The following is a 14353-nucleotide window of genomic DNA, read 5'->3' as shown; positions in this document are numbered from 1 at the left end:
ATATCCTGTTAGTTACGAAAGCAAGCAGAGAGGCAAAAAAAGGCTTTGACAGAGGGAACACAGCACTCAGCTTAAAATTTCACAAACTAGAAAAACAAATGAGTTATCGTAACATGCAAACTTTTCTGCCCATTTTCCTTAACAGCTCAAACAAATCAAAGCCTCTTTTAAAACATTAACTGTAAAACAACTAAAAGAGACCAAGTAAAAGCATACCTTTTGCTATCTTTCCTGTAGATATTGCTCCTTCATTCTTGACCTTCAATTTCTGCATTTTATCTTGTTCCAGAACCACTGACAAAGCCTTCTGCACATCAAACTTGTTCTTCAGAACTGCTTCAATCAATATGTCATCTGGCACAGCATCTCCAAATACCTCTCTCATATGATCAAGGCATGAATAAAGACGAGCTAGAACAGACAGCAATAATTAAAAGCTAGGCTAAATGGTGTCATGAAAGAACCCTCAATCTTCAAACCTGAAAGAATTTGAAATTATAGTAGGATGGTTCAACTCTCCTTTTTCCTCTACAACTTATTTATAATGATTATATTTTTATCCAAACATACCTATCTTCTCTATCAAAGGAACAATTTCATTAAGAAATCACTGTAATAAATGTCTCCTAAATAACAATAACTAATGCTTGAAAAAACTGTAAATTGTATACATTAATATCTACTTTAAATGATGATGATGTTTTACATGTGTACAAGGGAGAGGCAGGTATGAAAATATTTCTAACTTGTTAATGAACCCAGTTAATCACTAAGTATATTTCTTAAAATTTCTTAAATTACCACTACTTTAAGTTTTCTTTTAGGCTAACTTTAGTTTTCTCTCACCAACTAAAATCTTTAAAAATGGGCAAGACAACCTAATATTAAAATGTCATAGGTTGCTGTGAAGATTGAATGCAATAATACCTGAACAACATTTAGAATAATACTTGGAAAGCATTTAGTAAAGCATAGCTACAATCATTATTATCATTATCATGCCATTACATATGTCAGATGGGAATGATTAACTTCCATTCTCAAATAAACTTTGAATTTCGTACCGTCTTAATCATTCTGAAGCACAGGAGAAAAAGTATAAGACTTCTACTCTATTCCTACCCTCTCACCCCACAAAGACAACTACAACACTTTCTTCAAATATACAATCAGCCGAAACCGGTTTGGCTCAGTGGATAGAGCGTCGGCCTGCGGACTGAAGGGTCCCGGGTTCGATTCCGGTCAAGGGCATGTACCTGGGTTGCGGGCACATCCCCAGTGGGAGATGTGCAGGAGGCAGCTGGTCGATGTTCTCTCTCATCGATGTTTCTGGCTCTCTATCTCTCTCCCTTCCTCTCTGTAAAAAAATCAATAAAATATATTTAAAAAATATATATATACAATCAGCCCTAGCTGAAGTGGCTCAGTTGGTTGAGCATCGTCCCGAGCACTGAAACGTTGCCGGTTCAATTCCTAGTCAGGGCAAATACCCAGGTTTCAGGTTCAATCCTTGGTTGGGATGCTACAGGAGGCAACCATTCAATGTTTTTCTCTCACATCAATGTTTCTCTCCCTCTCCCTTCTTCTCTCTCTAAAAAAATCAATTGAAAAATATATTTTTAAAAGTATCTTTACCTAGAAATATATACATACACAAATACTATTAAAGAGTTTGTATAGCAGCTCTTCTATAAACTTTTATACAGATTGTTAAATGTATTTGCAGTTGATAAATTTATTTTTATTTTATATCTGCTGTTTTCCTTTCTGCTTTCTAAATTTGTATATTTGTTCTTTCTGTCCATTTTTCTGATCAGCTCTGAGATTCTTACATTTCCCCTTTCTGTTTTCAAAGTAATTGTTATCAATTTTCAATTTATAAACATTTGTAGAACAAATTCACATTCATAGAGAAAGAACAAATCAGCTCAGCCTTGCTTACTACCAACAGACGGTTTTACTATTATACCTGGCCATCTTAGTTCTGCTACACTGTTCATCAATCTACAGCTTGAGTAATATCTTTGAAATAATGTCATGTTTAAAATTTACTTATAATAGAGGAAAGCCTAAATACAAATATCTTTGTTAAAATGTTTAAGAGAATTCTAAAGATGCAAATTCAGAACCAATGTCATTACCATTTATGAGTTCTATCTTGACACTTGATTTACATGGATATGACCCATCAGGACACTTGTATAGTGTTACTTTGAACTTAAAATTTAAAAAACAAACCAACAAAAACAGCCTCTGGAACCTAATGTTTTATAAAGAAATGAACTTCAATAATCTAATCATAAGTTCTACATAGAGCATATGAAACAATAAATATTACTAAAAGAAAACAAATCACTAAAGTTTCTCTCTTAAGAAGATCAGGTGAAGATTTCAATAAAAATTCCAGTTACTAAGTAACAGCCACACAATCAATTTTCAAATATACAGTTAACCATACATTAACAAAATATACTTAATAAAATGTATATTCTTTCAAAATATAAGATACATTTATACCATTACTACCCACAATCACTATCATGAACAGTCACAATAAAACTGACGTTCTGGTATACTGGTTATTAATCATTTTCAGATAAAAAACACAGACTACTTTTACTATACCTTGATCAAATTCACTTAGCTGATGGTTCAAAAGAGAATTGGAGGATTCTTTCAGATCTTCATAATCATATTCTTCTACAGGCTCAACAGGTTTGTCACGTCGTGAGTAAATAAACTGAGCAGCTAGAATATAAAATGATTGAAGAATGCTTTTGTAAAGTCATTTCTCATCAACTTTTTTTGCAAAAGTTAAAGCAAAAATTAAGGATTCTGATCTACTACCTATAGCCATTTTTCTACATTCTATAATAATGGATAAAAACAAAGACATAACACATCATACCCCAAATCCTTCTCAAATGTCCTTACTAACTACTCATTAGCCTCTTATAATCATCTTCCTTATTTCCTCCTATTTTCAAAACCATTACCCTGAGCTTACTTTCTCTATAGTTTTCAAAAACTATCTTTCCTAATATCTCATCCTTGCCTACTACTCTATCTTCCTTAAAATTTTCTCTTCTTTGGTATAAATATTCCAAGCCTCATATCAAACTTGCTTATTTGTATAATTATGAAAATATTAGAAACAGACTAGGTCTTCAATTTCCAAGAATTGCTAATTTGCCTAAACCCAAAAGTTGACCAAGATCATAGATCTTAACTTTTGAACAACTCATGCTTTCAATCATACACTGATAACTGTATACTAGTATTATATTCCTAACTTTGACTTTCAGACCTGAGTCTCTGCTACTCTGCAGTACTGGCATAGTGTCATCACTCAATATGTAAATGGGTATTATATATTTCATTAAAAGGAGGAAAGACAAAACATCAAAGTGCCAATATATACCTGAATATCACATACAAAATACAAGTGAGCAAAGAAAATATCATGCATGCCCAAAGTGTTGACTCTTCTGCCTTGACTAGATGCCCACTGAGCTCAATTCTTGGAGACTTTGTTCAATTGTGAAGGTATAAAATTAAAGAATAAGGGAAGAAGGATAGAAATACCAATACAATATTCTAAAGGCAAGGTGTTATTAGAGATTTTATATTCTTTAGCTTTCTGGAAGAGCATGTGACATGGAAGTCTATTGCTTAGCATTCCCACATTTGACTTTTGTGCACGTTTTCAGAAAGTCATTACCTATGAAAGGTAGGTAATACAATAGATAATACTATGGCTTATGTGTAAAACCTATAATCAAAATGCCATGGCATAATGCTACCTATTTGTAGTATAAATCAATGATGGCCTTATAGATTAGCAGGAAGGCAAAAAAGAAAAATGAATTGACGTATTTTAAAAGCCAAATGAGTAGTACATATAACATGTGCTGCAGAAGCAGAGAAGATTAAGTAATCACTGAAGACTGGGGCAGTTATAACAAGGAGATAAGAACATCAGAAAAACTGAAGAAGAGAATAAAAGAAATATAGAGCACTTGAGAGAATTCAATCTATTCTGCTATAATGCACATTTCCTTAACCAAACTAGCTCATACCAAATGATAATTAGGGTAATAATTAAAGTATACTATTCAAGTTGCTTTGGTTTATGAGATATTCCCCCCAGTACCTCAATGTTTTGCATCACTGCATAATGGCAACAGGTACAAATAGATTATCCTATATAATAAAAGCCTAATATGCTAAGTGTCCGACCATCCTACAAGTCGCTATGACACGCACTGACCACCAGGGGGAAGATGCTCTGACCAGTAGGTTAGCTTGCTGCTGGGGTCCCGCTGATAGGGACTGGGCAAGATAGGCGAGCACCGGGCTGGTTTCGGCCCGATCCCTGCAGGCCAGGCTGAGGGATCCCACCGGGCCTGTAGTTATACTATAATTATACTTTTTTGTGATACCAGATAGCCCCACATGCTTCCTCTGGGCTCAATTTGGCCATGTGTCCTGTCTTTGTGTGTGCTTATTGCTTGGCTCTCTAAGATCTGTAAGCATTTTGCCTCTGCAATATTACTCATCAGTTTTAACTCTTTCTTAACATCGTTTTTCCATCAGGCTTTCACCTTTTTAAAAAAAATATATTTTTATTGATTTCAAAGAGGGAGAGAGAGATAGAAACATCAATGATGAGAGAGAATCATTGGCCGGCTGCCTCCAGCACGCCCCCTACTGGTGATCCAGTCTGCAACCTGGGCATGTGCCCTTGACCAGAATTGAACCTGGGACCCTTCAGTCCACAGGCCGACGCTCTATCCATTGAGCCAAACCAGCTAGGGCTCACCATTTTTTTTTAATGTAATGACCTATGTTTATTGGAATATTTATTAGAAAGTTCATGTAGCCCTGGCTGGTATGGCTCAGTTAGTTGGAGCGTTGTCCTGTGAACAGGAAGGTCTCAGGTTCAATTCATACCATCAGGGCACATACCTAGGTTGCAGGTTCGATCCCTAGTCGGGGCACATATAGGAAGCAACTGATTGATGTATCTCTCTCACAACATTTCTATCTCACTCTCTCTCCCTCTCTGAAATCAATAAAAAAAAAGGGGGGGGGGAGAGAAAGTTAATGTATCTCTTCAAAATGTGCAAGAATTTTTATTAAGATGATTACTGTTTTTGTTAGTACTTTATGGATGAGTGGTCTCTCAGGATCCTATTTTTTCCCAGAAGTTCTGCTGTTTTTAGCATACAATTTTCAAGACCACAAGTTGGTCATTTTTCAAGAATGCATATATATCCCTATTTCCCCCCCTCTTGTACAAAGAGAATATAACATTATTTTATAAAGTCAGCCTGGCTAAAACAGCAGAAGAAACATCCTACTTCACTGATACTCTAAGGTGACCACTTTTTTTCACGTTAAAATCTCAGAATGAGGGAATGTCTCAATTACATGGCATCTTAGCATTATGTAAGAGTTAAGACTGATGGCTGATTTTTTTTAAAGTAGTACATAAAATAATGGTACAATCCAGGGCTTCTTAGATTTAATAAAAGGTGTTAGTACTAAAAAAAAGTAAACGGGCCATTTTGTGGTTGGTAACTTATAAATTACTTTCCTGGCTGCAATAAACCATTCAGTTTAGCCTAAAAGTAACAAATGAACTTTGCCCAACTTCCTCTCGTAGCTCTGAACTGTGAAGAAAAACCTAAGAGAAATTGAAAATTAAGTGAGGCAAGAAGTCATATACTTCTCTCAACAATTTTCACTTAGGAAATATTGACAAAGAAAAGGAAGTTGTCTATGTCCGGGCTTCTACTCTACCTCCTAGAAGCTATTTTTTCTACCCCAAACCCACACACAAATCAACTCAGAAACTTACATTGTGGCCATTGTTTTGGAAATATTAATGGCTGGGTTTCCAGGGGAGACAGGCAAGGAGGAGGGAAGTTAGACGGAGAAAAAAATGTCCAAATATTTGAAGTTGAAATGAGAACCCAAAAGGTAACAAATACAATAAAAAAAACAACAGAAAGGCAATGACAAAAAAGGGGACAAATATAAAATGCTATTTCTTTCTAAAAATTTAAATGCTTTCTGAAAAATTGGACACCCGTGACTTTTTAAATTAAGGTATTTTTACAAACATAAAAGTTCAAAGAATTCAAAACCTGACTCTTAAAATCGCCTAACATTGTTTCCCGTCACCTTAAAATAAAAATCATGTGAGGCATTCATTTAAGATTTGACTTTCTAGGTCTCTTCCCCTGGAAATAGTTGGATTCAGTGGTGCTGGAATGGGGCAGAGAATCTGTATTTTTAAAAACACTCCCAGCTGATGGGTATCATCAGGGAAGGTAGGAAACACTAGCCTACAAGCCTCCGCAGCCTCCCCTTGCATCTGCCTCACCGGTAGTCAGTGACTTTGTATTACATCATCATTACTCCCCTAAAATCAAAACCTTTAATAAGATGACACTACACACCTAAAATTAAAAACTGCCTTCCACAATTTGGCTCCTATTTTCTAGCCCTCTTTTCCTACCGCAATTGCATTTATCGTGTGAGTCTTCCCAAACACAGCTCACTTAGAAGCCACTACTTAAGCATGTTGTTTCTTCTACCTAGTATGCCATTCTTACTCCTGTATTTACCAGTCCCAATCCCACCTCTTCCAGAGGCCTTCCCAGACTCCTTCTTTAGGCAGGACTATTTCTCTACCCACCATACTGTTGTGTAGCATGTTGTTTGAATAGGATTTTTAACTGGCTGCCTTATACACCACTAATTTGTAAATTTATTGGAATAGGCTTTTTCTTACATGTTAATTGATGCACAATAAAGGTTTTGAGTTGGAATGGACTGAATAAGGACCACTACTGTTAAGGTAACCATAGAAGGAGGCCATTAGACAGAGGTGGCTCTAATGCCTTGGTGGCAAATGGAAAACTAAGGCAGGGTTAATTCCTGTAAATGCCTCTGGATTAAGAACAACCAATCACAAAAGCCAACTAGGCTTTCCCAGATAATGTAACCACCTAAGCTACAGACAAGCAAACAACTTCCTTGCTTTACTTTGTGTCTTCTCTAAAAACACTGCCCTTATCTTCTGTAGTGGAGAGCTTCTCACCACTTGCAGTTTGGAGCTGCCTGAATTAAATTGTTTGCTCAAATAAACTCTTCAAAATCTTAATATGCCTCAGTTTATTTTTTCTTTCTTTCTTTTTTTTAATCCTCACCCCCGGATGTTTGTATTGATTTTTAGAAAGAAGAGGAAGGGGGAAAGAGAGAGAGAGAGAAACATCAATCGGTTGCCTCCCATATGCCCCTGACTGGGAATCAAACCCACAACCTTTTGGTGTACGGGCCAATGCTCCAACCACCGTGCCACATAGCCAGGGCCCTCAGTTTATCTTTTAACACTTCTAATTATATTAATTGAAACAAAATTCACAACTGTTAAAATAAAGTTTTATATATAGGCTTTTTCAGCTATCTCCAGCTCTTTGATATGTGCTCAATATTCAGTATCAAAGTCAAACCTGGTGTGGCTGGTGTGGCTCAATTGGTTGGAGCATCGTACTGTATACCGAAAGTTTGTGGGTATATAATTCCCAGGTAGAGGCACGTAAGGAGGGCAACCGATCAATGTTCTCTCTCACAGGATGTTTCTCTCTCTTTCCCTCTCTCCCTCTCTCTCTCCACCTTCCCATTTCTCTAAAATCAATGCACATATCCTCGGGTGAGGATAAAAAAAAAAAAAAAAGCCAATCCACCTAAAAGGAAAAAAAGCTTTAACATTTAGAAATCACCTTTTCATCAGGAAAATTGTGCTTAGCAGAATTAAAAAAAAAATACATTTGCTGATAAATTGTACAAATTCCTACTAATTGATAAAGTTATTCAATTACCAGAATTCATGAGACCCAGAATATTATCATCTCTTCAGTGACAATTCTTCTTTAAGAAAAGTATTATATATATATATATATATATATATATATATATATATATATATATAATCACACACACACACACACACACACACACACATATACTAGAGGCCCGGTGCACGAAATTAGTGCAAGGAGGGGGGGGTTCCCTCAGCCCAGCCTGCACCCACTCCAATTGGGGACCCCTGGCTCCTAACCACTCACCTGCCTGCCTGCCTGATCATCCCTAACCTCTCTGCCTGCCTGCCTGATTGCCCCTAACTGCCTCTGCCTGCCTGCCTGCCTGATCAGCCCTAACTGCCCTCCCCTGCCAGCCTGATTTCGCCCCCAACTGCTCTCCCCTGCCTGCCTGATCGCAACTGCTCTCCCCTGCCTGCCTGATCGCCCCTAACTGCCTCTGCCTGCCTGATCACCCCTAAGTGCCCTCCCCTGCAGGCCTGATCTCGCCCCCAACTGCCCTCCTCTGCTGGCCAATTTGGTTCTGATTGGTCAGTTTCTATGCCAGTCAGCATCAAAAGCTCCGCCTCCTAGGCAGCCATTGGCTCCTCACAGTTGACCCAGATTTGGTTCTGATTGATCAGTTTCTATGCCAATCAGTGTCAAAAGCTCCGTCTCCTAGGCAGCCATTGGCTCCTTACAGTCACCCAGATTTGGTTCTGATTGGTCAGTTTCTATGCCAGTCAGTGTCTCTGGGCCTATCAATGGGGCCTGATCAGAAAGGCGGGGCTGATCAGCAGCCCAGGTGGAGGCCTGGAGAGAAATGGAGGTGCGGCTGTTGGCCAGGCTGGGAGAGAAAAAGAGGCAAGTTCTGATCAACAGCTGCCACAGAGGCTATGAATCAGACTCTGCCTCTCTCTCTGCAGGCCTCTCTCTGGGCCTGATCTGCAGCCCCGTAGGCAGTCAGTGCTGGGATGGGTCGCCAACAGCAGCCATGGCAACCCAGCACTGACTTCCAGTCTGCTCGAGCCTTCGGTCGTTAGGACCCTGGCTCTTTATTATATAGATTATTATATAGATACTAGAGGCCCGATGCACGAAATTCGTGCAAGGGGCTCAGCCCCCACCACTTCAATGGCTGCCTCTGCCTCAGCCCCTGCCTGCTGTGGCGGCTGCCTCTGCCTCGGCTTCATCCGGAAGGTTGTCCAGTCTAATTAGCATATTACGCTTTTATTATTATAGATATTTTTATTGACTTCACATAGAAGGGAGATAGAGAGATAGAAACATCAATGATAGAGTGAATCATTGATGCCTCCTGCACACTTCACACTGGGGATCGAGCCCGCAACCAGGCATGTGCCCTTGACTGGAATCGAACCCGGAACCCTTCGGTGGCAGATGCTCTATCCACTGAGCCAAACCAGCTAGGAGGTCATGTCTCTTTCCATCACCATTTATTCTCCCTTTACCCTTTCCTGCCTCCCCCCACCCCTATTTAAACCTGTGCCACTTTTAGACCAAATATGTCTCTTGTGACTTTTCAGAATTCTCATTTATTTATAAAGCCATAGGTCCTCTAAAAGTTGTCTTAGCACTTCCATTCTTCCTGCCATTGTTTTTTCTTGTTACTCTGAAATACATCTAGCTCTTTTTTAAAAAATTTATTTTTTTGGGGGGGGGAGGGGGATGAGAGAGAGAAAAAAAAAGATCAATGTGAGAGAGATACTTCCATTGCATGCCTCCCAAACATGCTCCAACCAACTGGGGCTGGGGATCGAACCTGCAACTCAGGGTTTGCTTTATTACTTTGCCTTTGAAGTTCAGAGAAGGTACTGTGGAGCTGCGTCTCAGACCTCTGAGGAGGGGAACACTGCATGGCTGGCACTGGTATCTCAGAAGAATACCTGTGAAGGTGGGATCAGTCTTTGAAGAGGCAATTCTAGCCAACTGGCTGATCATAGTGTCTGAAGATGTAGGGGGCGTGTTAATGCTGTTTCTGGGAGTTCTGGAAAACTGCAAACTGATATTAATTGATGTTACTGGAACAGACTGCTTCTTTAAGGTGAACTGTTGCTGGGGTGACTGGATAATAAGCAAAAAGGAAAGGAGCACGTGTTTTCCTCCTACAGCTTTCCAGTCTTCCTAAAAGAGAGCCAGCTGTCCAAGAAGAAATGTACTTTGCAAGACTTAACCTTAGCATCACAAAATAGAGTATAGAAGGCTGGTTGGAAGCTGAGGGGTGGTTTAATCAGCATTTCTTTAAAGCTCATTCAGAGGTTCAAAAGACCACATGTTGTAGAGATTAAGAATAATACTTTTGGGCTCCTACAATTCATTATCACTATTGACTAGGTGACAGTGATGTCTGGTAGCACTGACTTGATCATTTGTATTGTAAGTGCAGTAGGAGCATGGAATGTTCATGAAGCTGGGAAGATGATGTAGCATGATAATTAGATAGAGGAGATTTAAAAAAATCTCTTCTACATAGTAGAGACTGGATTGAAGACAGTACATGACTAATGCAGGTAGATTAGTTAGGAGACAATTATACTGATCTGGAAGAGGTGAGGATATTTTCGACAGTGTTCTCAAGATGTGGTCCATGTACCATTTGACTTGAAAATTTGTTAGAAAAGTAATTCTTTGGCCCACCCCAGAGTCAAAAACTCTGCAGATGGGATATAGCTACTGTTTTAACAAACCCTCCAGGGTATTCTGAGACTTTCTTTGAGAACCATTTCTTTAGGACCAATAGGCTCCAGAGACAATAATAGGCCATAAGGTTTATACAGGACTTGTAAGTTGGTTGGGTATGGCTTGCATGGGTGAAAAGCTTCATTAGAGGGACTAATGAAAAACATTTTAATATTGCAGATTAACACATTTATTTATCTAGTTTTATTTGGATAAATTATGCTTAATCTTGAGTAATGAACACATAAGGTTAGGCATTCTCAGAGTGTTTTTAGACATTCTGAGAGTGTTTTTCTGAGATTGGCCTAGTTTTATTTATTTATTTTTAATCCTCACCCAAGGATATTTTTCCATTGATATTTTAGAGAAAGTGGGAGTGGGAGAGACAGAGAGAGAGAAACATTGTTGTGAGAGAGACACATTGATTGGTTGCCTCCCCCATGAGGATCGAGCCTGCAACCGAGGTACATGCCCTTGACCGGAATCAAAACCGGGACCCTTCAGTCCACAGGCCCACGCTCTATCCACTGAGCCAAACTGGCTAGGGCTCTTTATATATATTGATTTCAGAGAGGAAGGGAGAAGAAGAGAGAGATAGAAACATCAGTGATGAGAGAGAATCATTGGTCGGTTGCCTCCTGCACATTCCCTGCTAGAGATTGAACCTGCAACCTGGGCATGTGCCCTGACCATGAATCGAATCCTGACTTCCTGGTTCATGGGTCGACGCTCAACCACTGAGCCACACCGGCTGGGCTGGCCTAGTTTTCTTGAGGTCAGAATTTACCTTGTCTCTCACAGCTCGTGAAGTGTGTCTTGTTTGTGGTTCACATCCAGGACAATCTGACTCTTTGAGAGTTACTTTTGTACACACCAAGAAGTCGACTGACTTTATCAAAGTAAGAGATAATTGGTTTTGAGTTTCTTCTGTATTTTTAACTACCAGTAAACTGGTATTTTTAACTAAAGCATGTGGATTTAGGTTTTTTTAACTTTCAAAACATAGTCACGCACCACATAACAACGTTTCAGTCAATGACAGACCACGAATACGTCATTGGTATACCATATAGCTTAGGTGTGTAGCAGGCAGTATCATTTAGTTTTGTATAAGTACATTCTGATGTTCCCATATGATGAAATCTCCTAAGGAGCATTTCTTAGAATGTATCCCTGTTGTTAAGCAGTACCTGACTGTATAAAATAGCAATATCATATCAGAAACTTTTATTTTTTAGTGGTATATTTTCCAAGGGATTTTTTAATGGAAAGTGATTAGTATTAGAAGGATACTTTTCGCCCTAGCTGGTTTGGCTCAGTGGCTAGAGCAGCCGTGGGCAAACTACGGCCCGCGGGCGGGATCCGGCCCGTTTGAATGAATAAAACTAAAAAAAAAAAAAGACCGTACCCTTTTATGTAATGATGTTTACTTTGAATTTATATTAGTTCACACAAACACTCCATCCATGCTTTTGTTCCGGCCCTCCGGTCCAGTTTAAGAACCCATTGTGGCCCTCGAGTCAAAAAGTTTGCCCACCCCTGGGCTAGAGCGTCAGAGTTCGTTGCACAAAAAAAAAAAAAGAGACATGTCTTTGAGTGGTGAACACACTACAGATGATGTATTATAGAATTGTATACCTTAAACCTACATAATTTTATCAATGTAACCCAATAAATTCAATTTATGAATGAATGAATGAAGTGGTACAGGTTTACAGGACAGGTCAGGTTTTCAGGAAAGTAAAGGGTTTATAGGACAGCTCAGCAGACATAGTATTAAAGAAAAGGCAGACTGATAAAAATGTTAATCACATTAAATCTTTAAAATTGTGGAAAATGAATTTTATGAATTATACTTATGCTGTACCTAACTATATTTAATGACACCCCCGTTATGGCATAGTAAAATTAGCAGGACATTTTAACTATTTGCAGAGTAGAATGAAATTTGAAGACAGCCCTACCTCGTTTGGCTCAGTGGATAGAGCATCAGCCTGAGGACTGAAGAGTCCCGGGTTTAATTCTGGTTAAGGGCACATGCCCAGGTTGCAGGCTCCATCCCCAGTAGGTAGTTTGCAGGAGGCAGCCGATCAATGATGCTTTCTCATCACTGATGTTTCTATCTCTCTCTCCTCCCTTCTTCTCTTAAATCAATAAAAATATATTTTAAAAAAAGAAATTTAAAGACAGATGTATTATTCGAGAAATTAGTGAGAGGAGAATCTGGATTAAAGATTCAGTCTTTGCTGAAAGGAACACATGAATGTTTTCTTTGTACAGTGGCAAAAAAGAAAACTTTTGGCAGATGAGACAGAAGATGAAGCTCTGATGTGGAATGTGAACTCTAAATCAATCTATGGTTCCATCAGAAGTTGGAACTACATTTATCTGATTTATTTACCAAATTAACAGTAGATAAACTAAAATACTGTACAGAGGAATTCGTTGCATAACACATCACTGTTTCTAATATTCAAAAGATTCCTGAGAATATATAAAAACTGCTGTCTACCTTCACAAGTTTTAGTTTTAGATAAGATTACCATTTTAATACAATTTAGTTTAATTACATGTTGCAAAGAACATTGGAAAAGCCAGTTTTCAGAGTTTTCTTCCAATTGATTAAAGCCAAGTGATGGAATCAAAACTTTAAATTCTATTTACAGGTAAAGAAATTATTTTTTCACCGTTAAAAGTTAACATATAATTACTTTTTAAAATATTACTTAATATTAGTCTTATGGAGTCACTCTAGTCATAGAATAACACTAATACTGACTTAACATTTTTAAATAATGAAATGAAATTATTTTTAAAATTCACCTGTTGATGGAGAAATACAATAATCATCTTCTACAGACTGGCCATAGAGATCATCATCTTCAAAATCTAAAATAAAAACACAAGAGATAAATTCATTACAAGTTCTTTATATATTCTTAGTTATTAACAAGAAAGCATCTGGATTCTTTCCAAAAGAAATTAAATTGTTCATCAAAATTAAAGGAACTTGGATTGTCCACTTTTCCTAAAAATTTTACCTACAAAATAGGTATTTACTGACTTTCTGTATTTATACACTTACTAGAGGCCCACTGCACAAAATTCGTGCAAGAGTAGGCCTTCCTTCCCCCAGCTGCTGGCACTGGCTTCCCTCAGGCACCCGGGACCAGGGCTTCCCTCTGGCCCCAGCTTCGTCCGGAAGGATGTCCTAAATGACGTCCGGTCTAATTAGCACATTATGCTTTTATTATTATAGATAGAAACATGGTTCTTCAGTTTTTAAGATAATTGGGTCCAATTTTTCACCTCATGTGATCAAAAAGTAATAATCCCACAGACCACATACTTAAATTCTTTCCAGAGTTGACAAATATCCAAATATCCAAAATGAAAACCACCCATTTTTTTTACCAAATGCTCTCTAAAAACAAAGCATTTATTTTTCATACAACTTTATGCGTGGCCCATAATTGTCCACTGCATAGAGATGTTGTGCTTGTCCTAAACTAATTTTAATTTTACTATCGGTCCCCAAAGCACAGGGTATACAATCAGACCAAGAAAGCAATTTTTCTTCATGTAGAACGAGGTAATCTATGAAAACCAGCTTATCCTAAACTCCCTCAAAATCACTCTGCTCGGGCTTATTGGCCTTTTTTCTACTGACTAGAATATGTTTTTTAACCAAATTTTCCTAAGGCTGTTCCTCCTCTTGGTTAAGGTTCCCATTCAAAGCTCACCTAATTGCATATGTCCTCCCTGACCACTCTGAGTAAAAA

General features: G+C 38.2%; 1 protein-coding gene across 7 annotated transcripts in view; it reads right to left on the bottom strand.

Annotated features, from left to right (window-relative positions):
* HBS1L (HBS1 like translational GTPase) overlaps window positions 1-14353 on the bottom strand; it is a 74610-nt gene that overhangs the window by 56708 nt on the left and 3549 nt on the right. For 6 of the 7 annotated variants that reach the window (XR_002828136.1, XM_006084449.3, XM_023750242.1 and 3 more), the window contains 3 exons: window positions 13395-13460; window positions 2626-2748; window positions 217-411 (listed from right to left, as the gene is read on the bottom strand). Coding sequence is in view for 6 of the 7 variants with exons in the window: in XM_006084449.3 (XP_006084511.1) it covers window positions 217-411; window positions 2626-2748; window positions 13395-13460 (384 nt within the window). In the remaining variant the exon portion in view is untranslated. The remainder of the gene's footprint in view (window positions 1-216; window positions 412-2625; window positions 2749-13394; window positions 13461-14353) is intronic. The other variant, XM_023750243.1, reaches the window with a different exon arrangement.

The sequence above is a fragment of the Myotis lucifugus genome, unplaced genomic scaffold (assembly GCF_000147115.1).
Source record: "Myotis lucifugus unplaced genomic scaffold, Myoluc2.0 scaffold_11, whole genome shotgun sequence".
NCBI lineage: Eukaryota > Metazoa > Chordata > Mammalia > Chiroptera > Vespertilionidae > Myotis > Myotis lucifugus.
The sequence above is the reverse complement of the archived record's forward strand: the minus strand, read 5'-3'. Positions and strand labels throughout refer to the sequence as shown.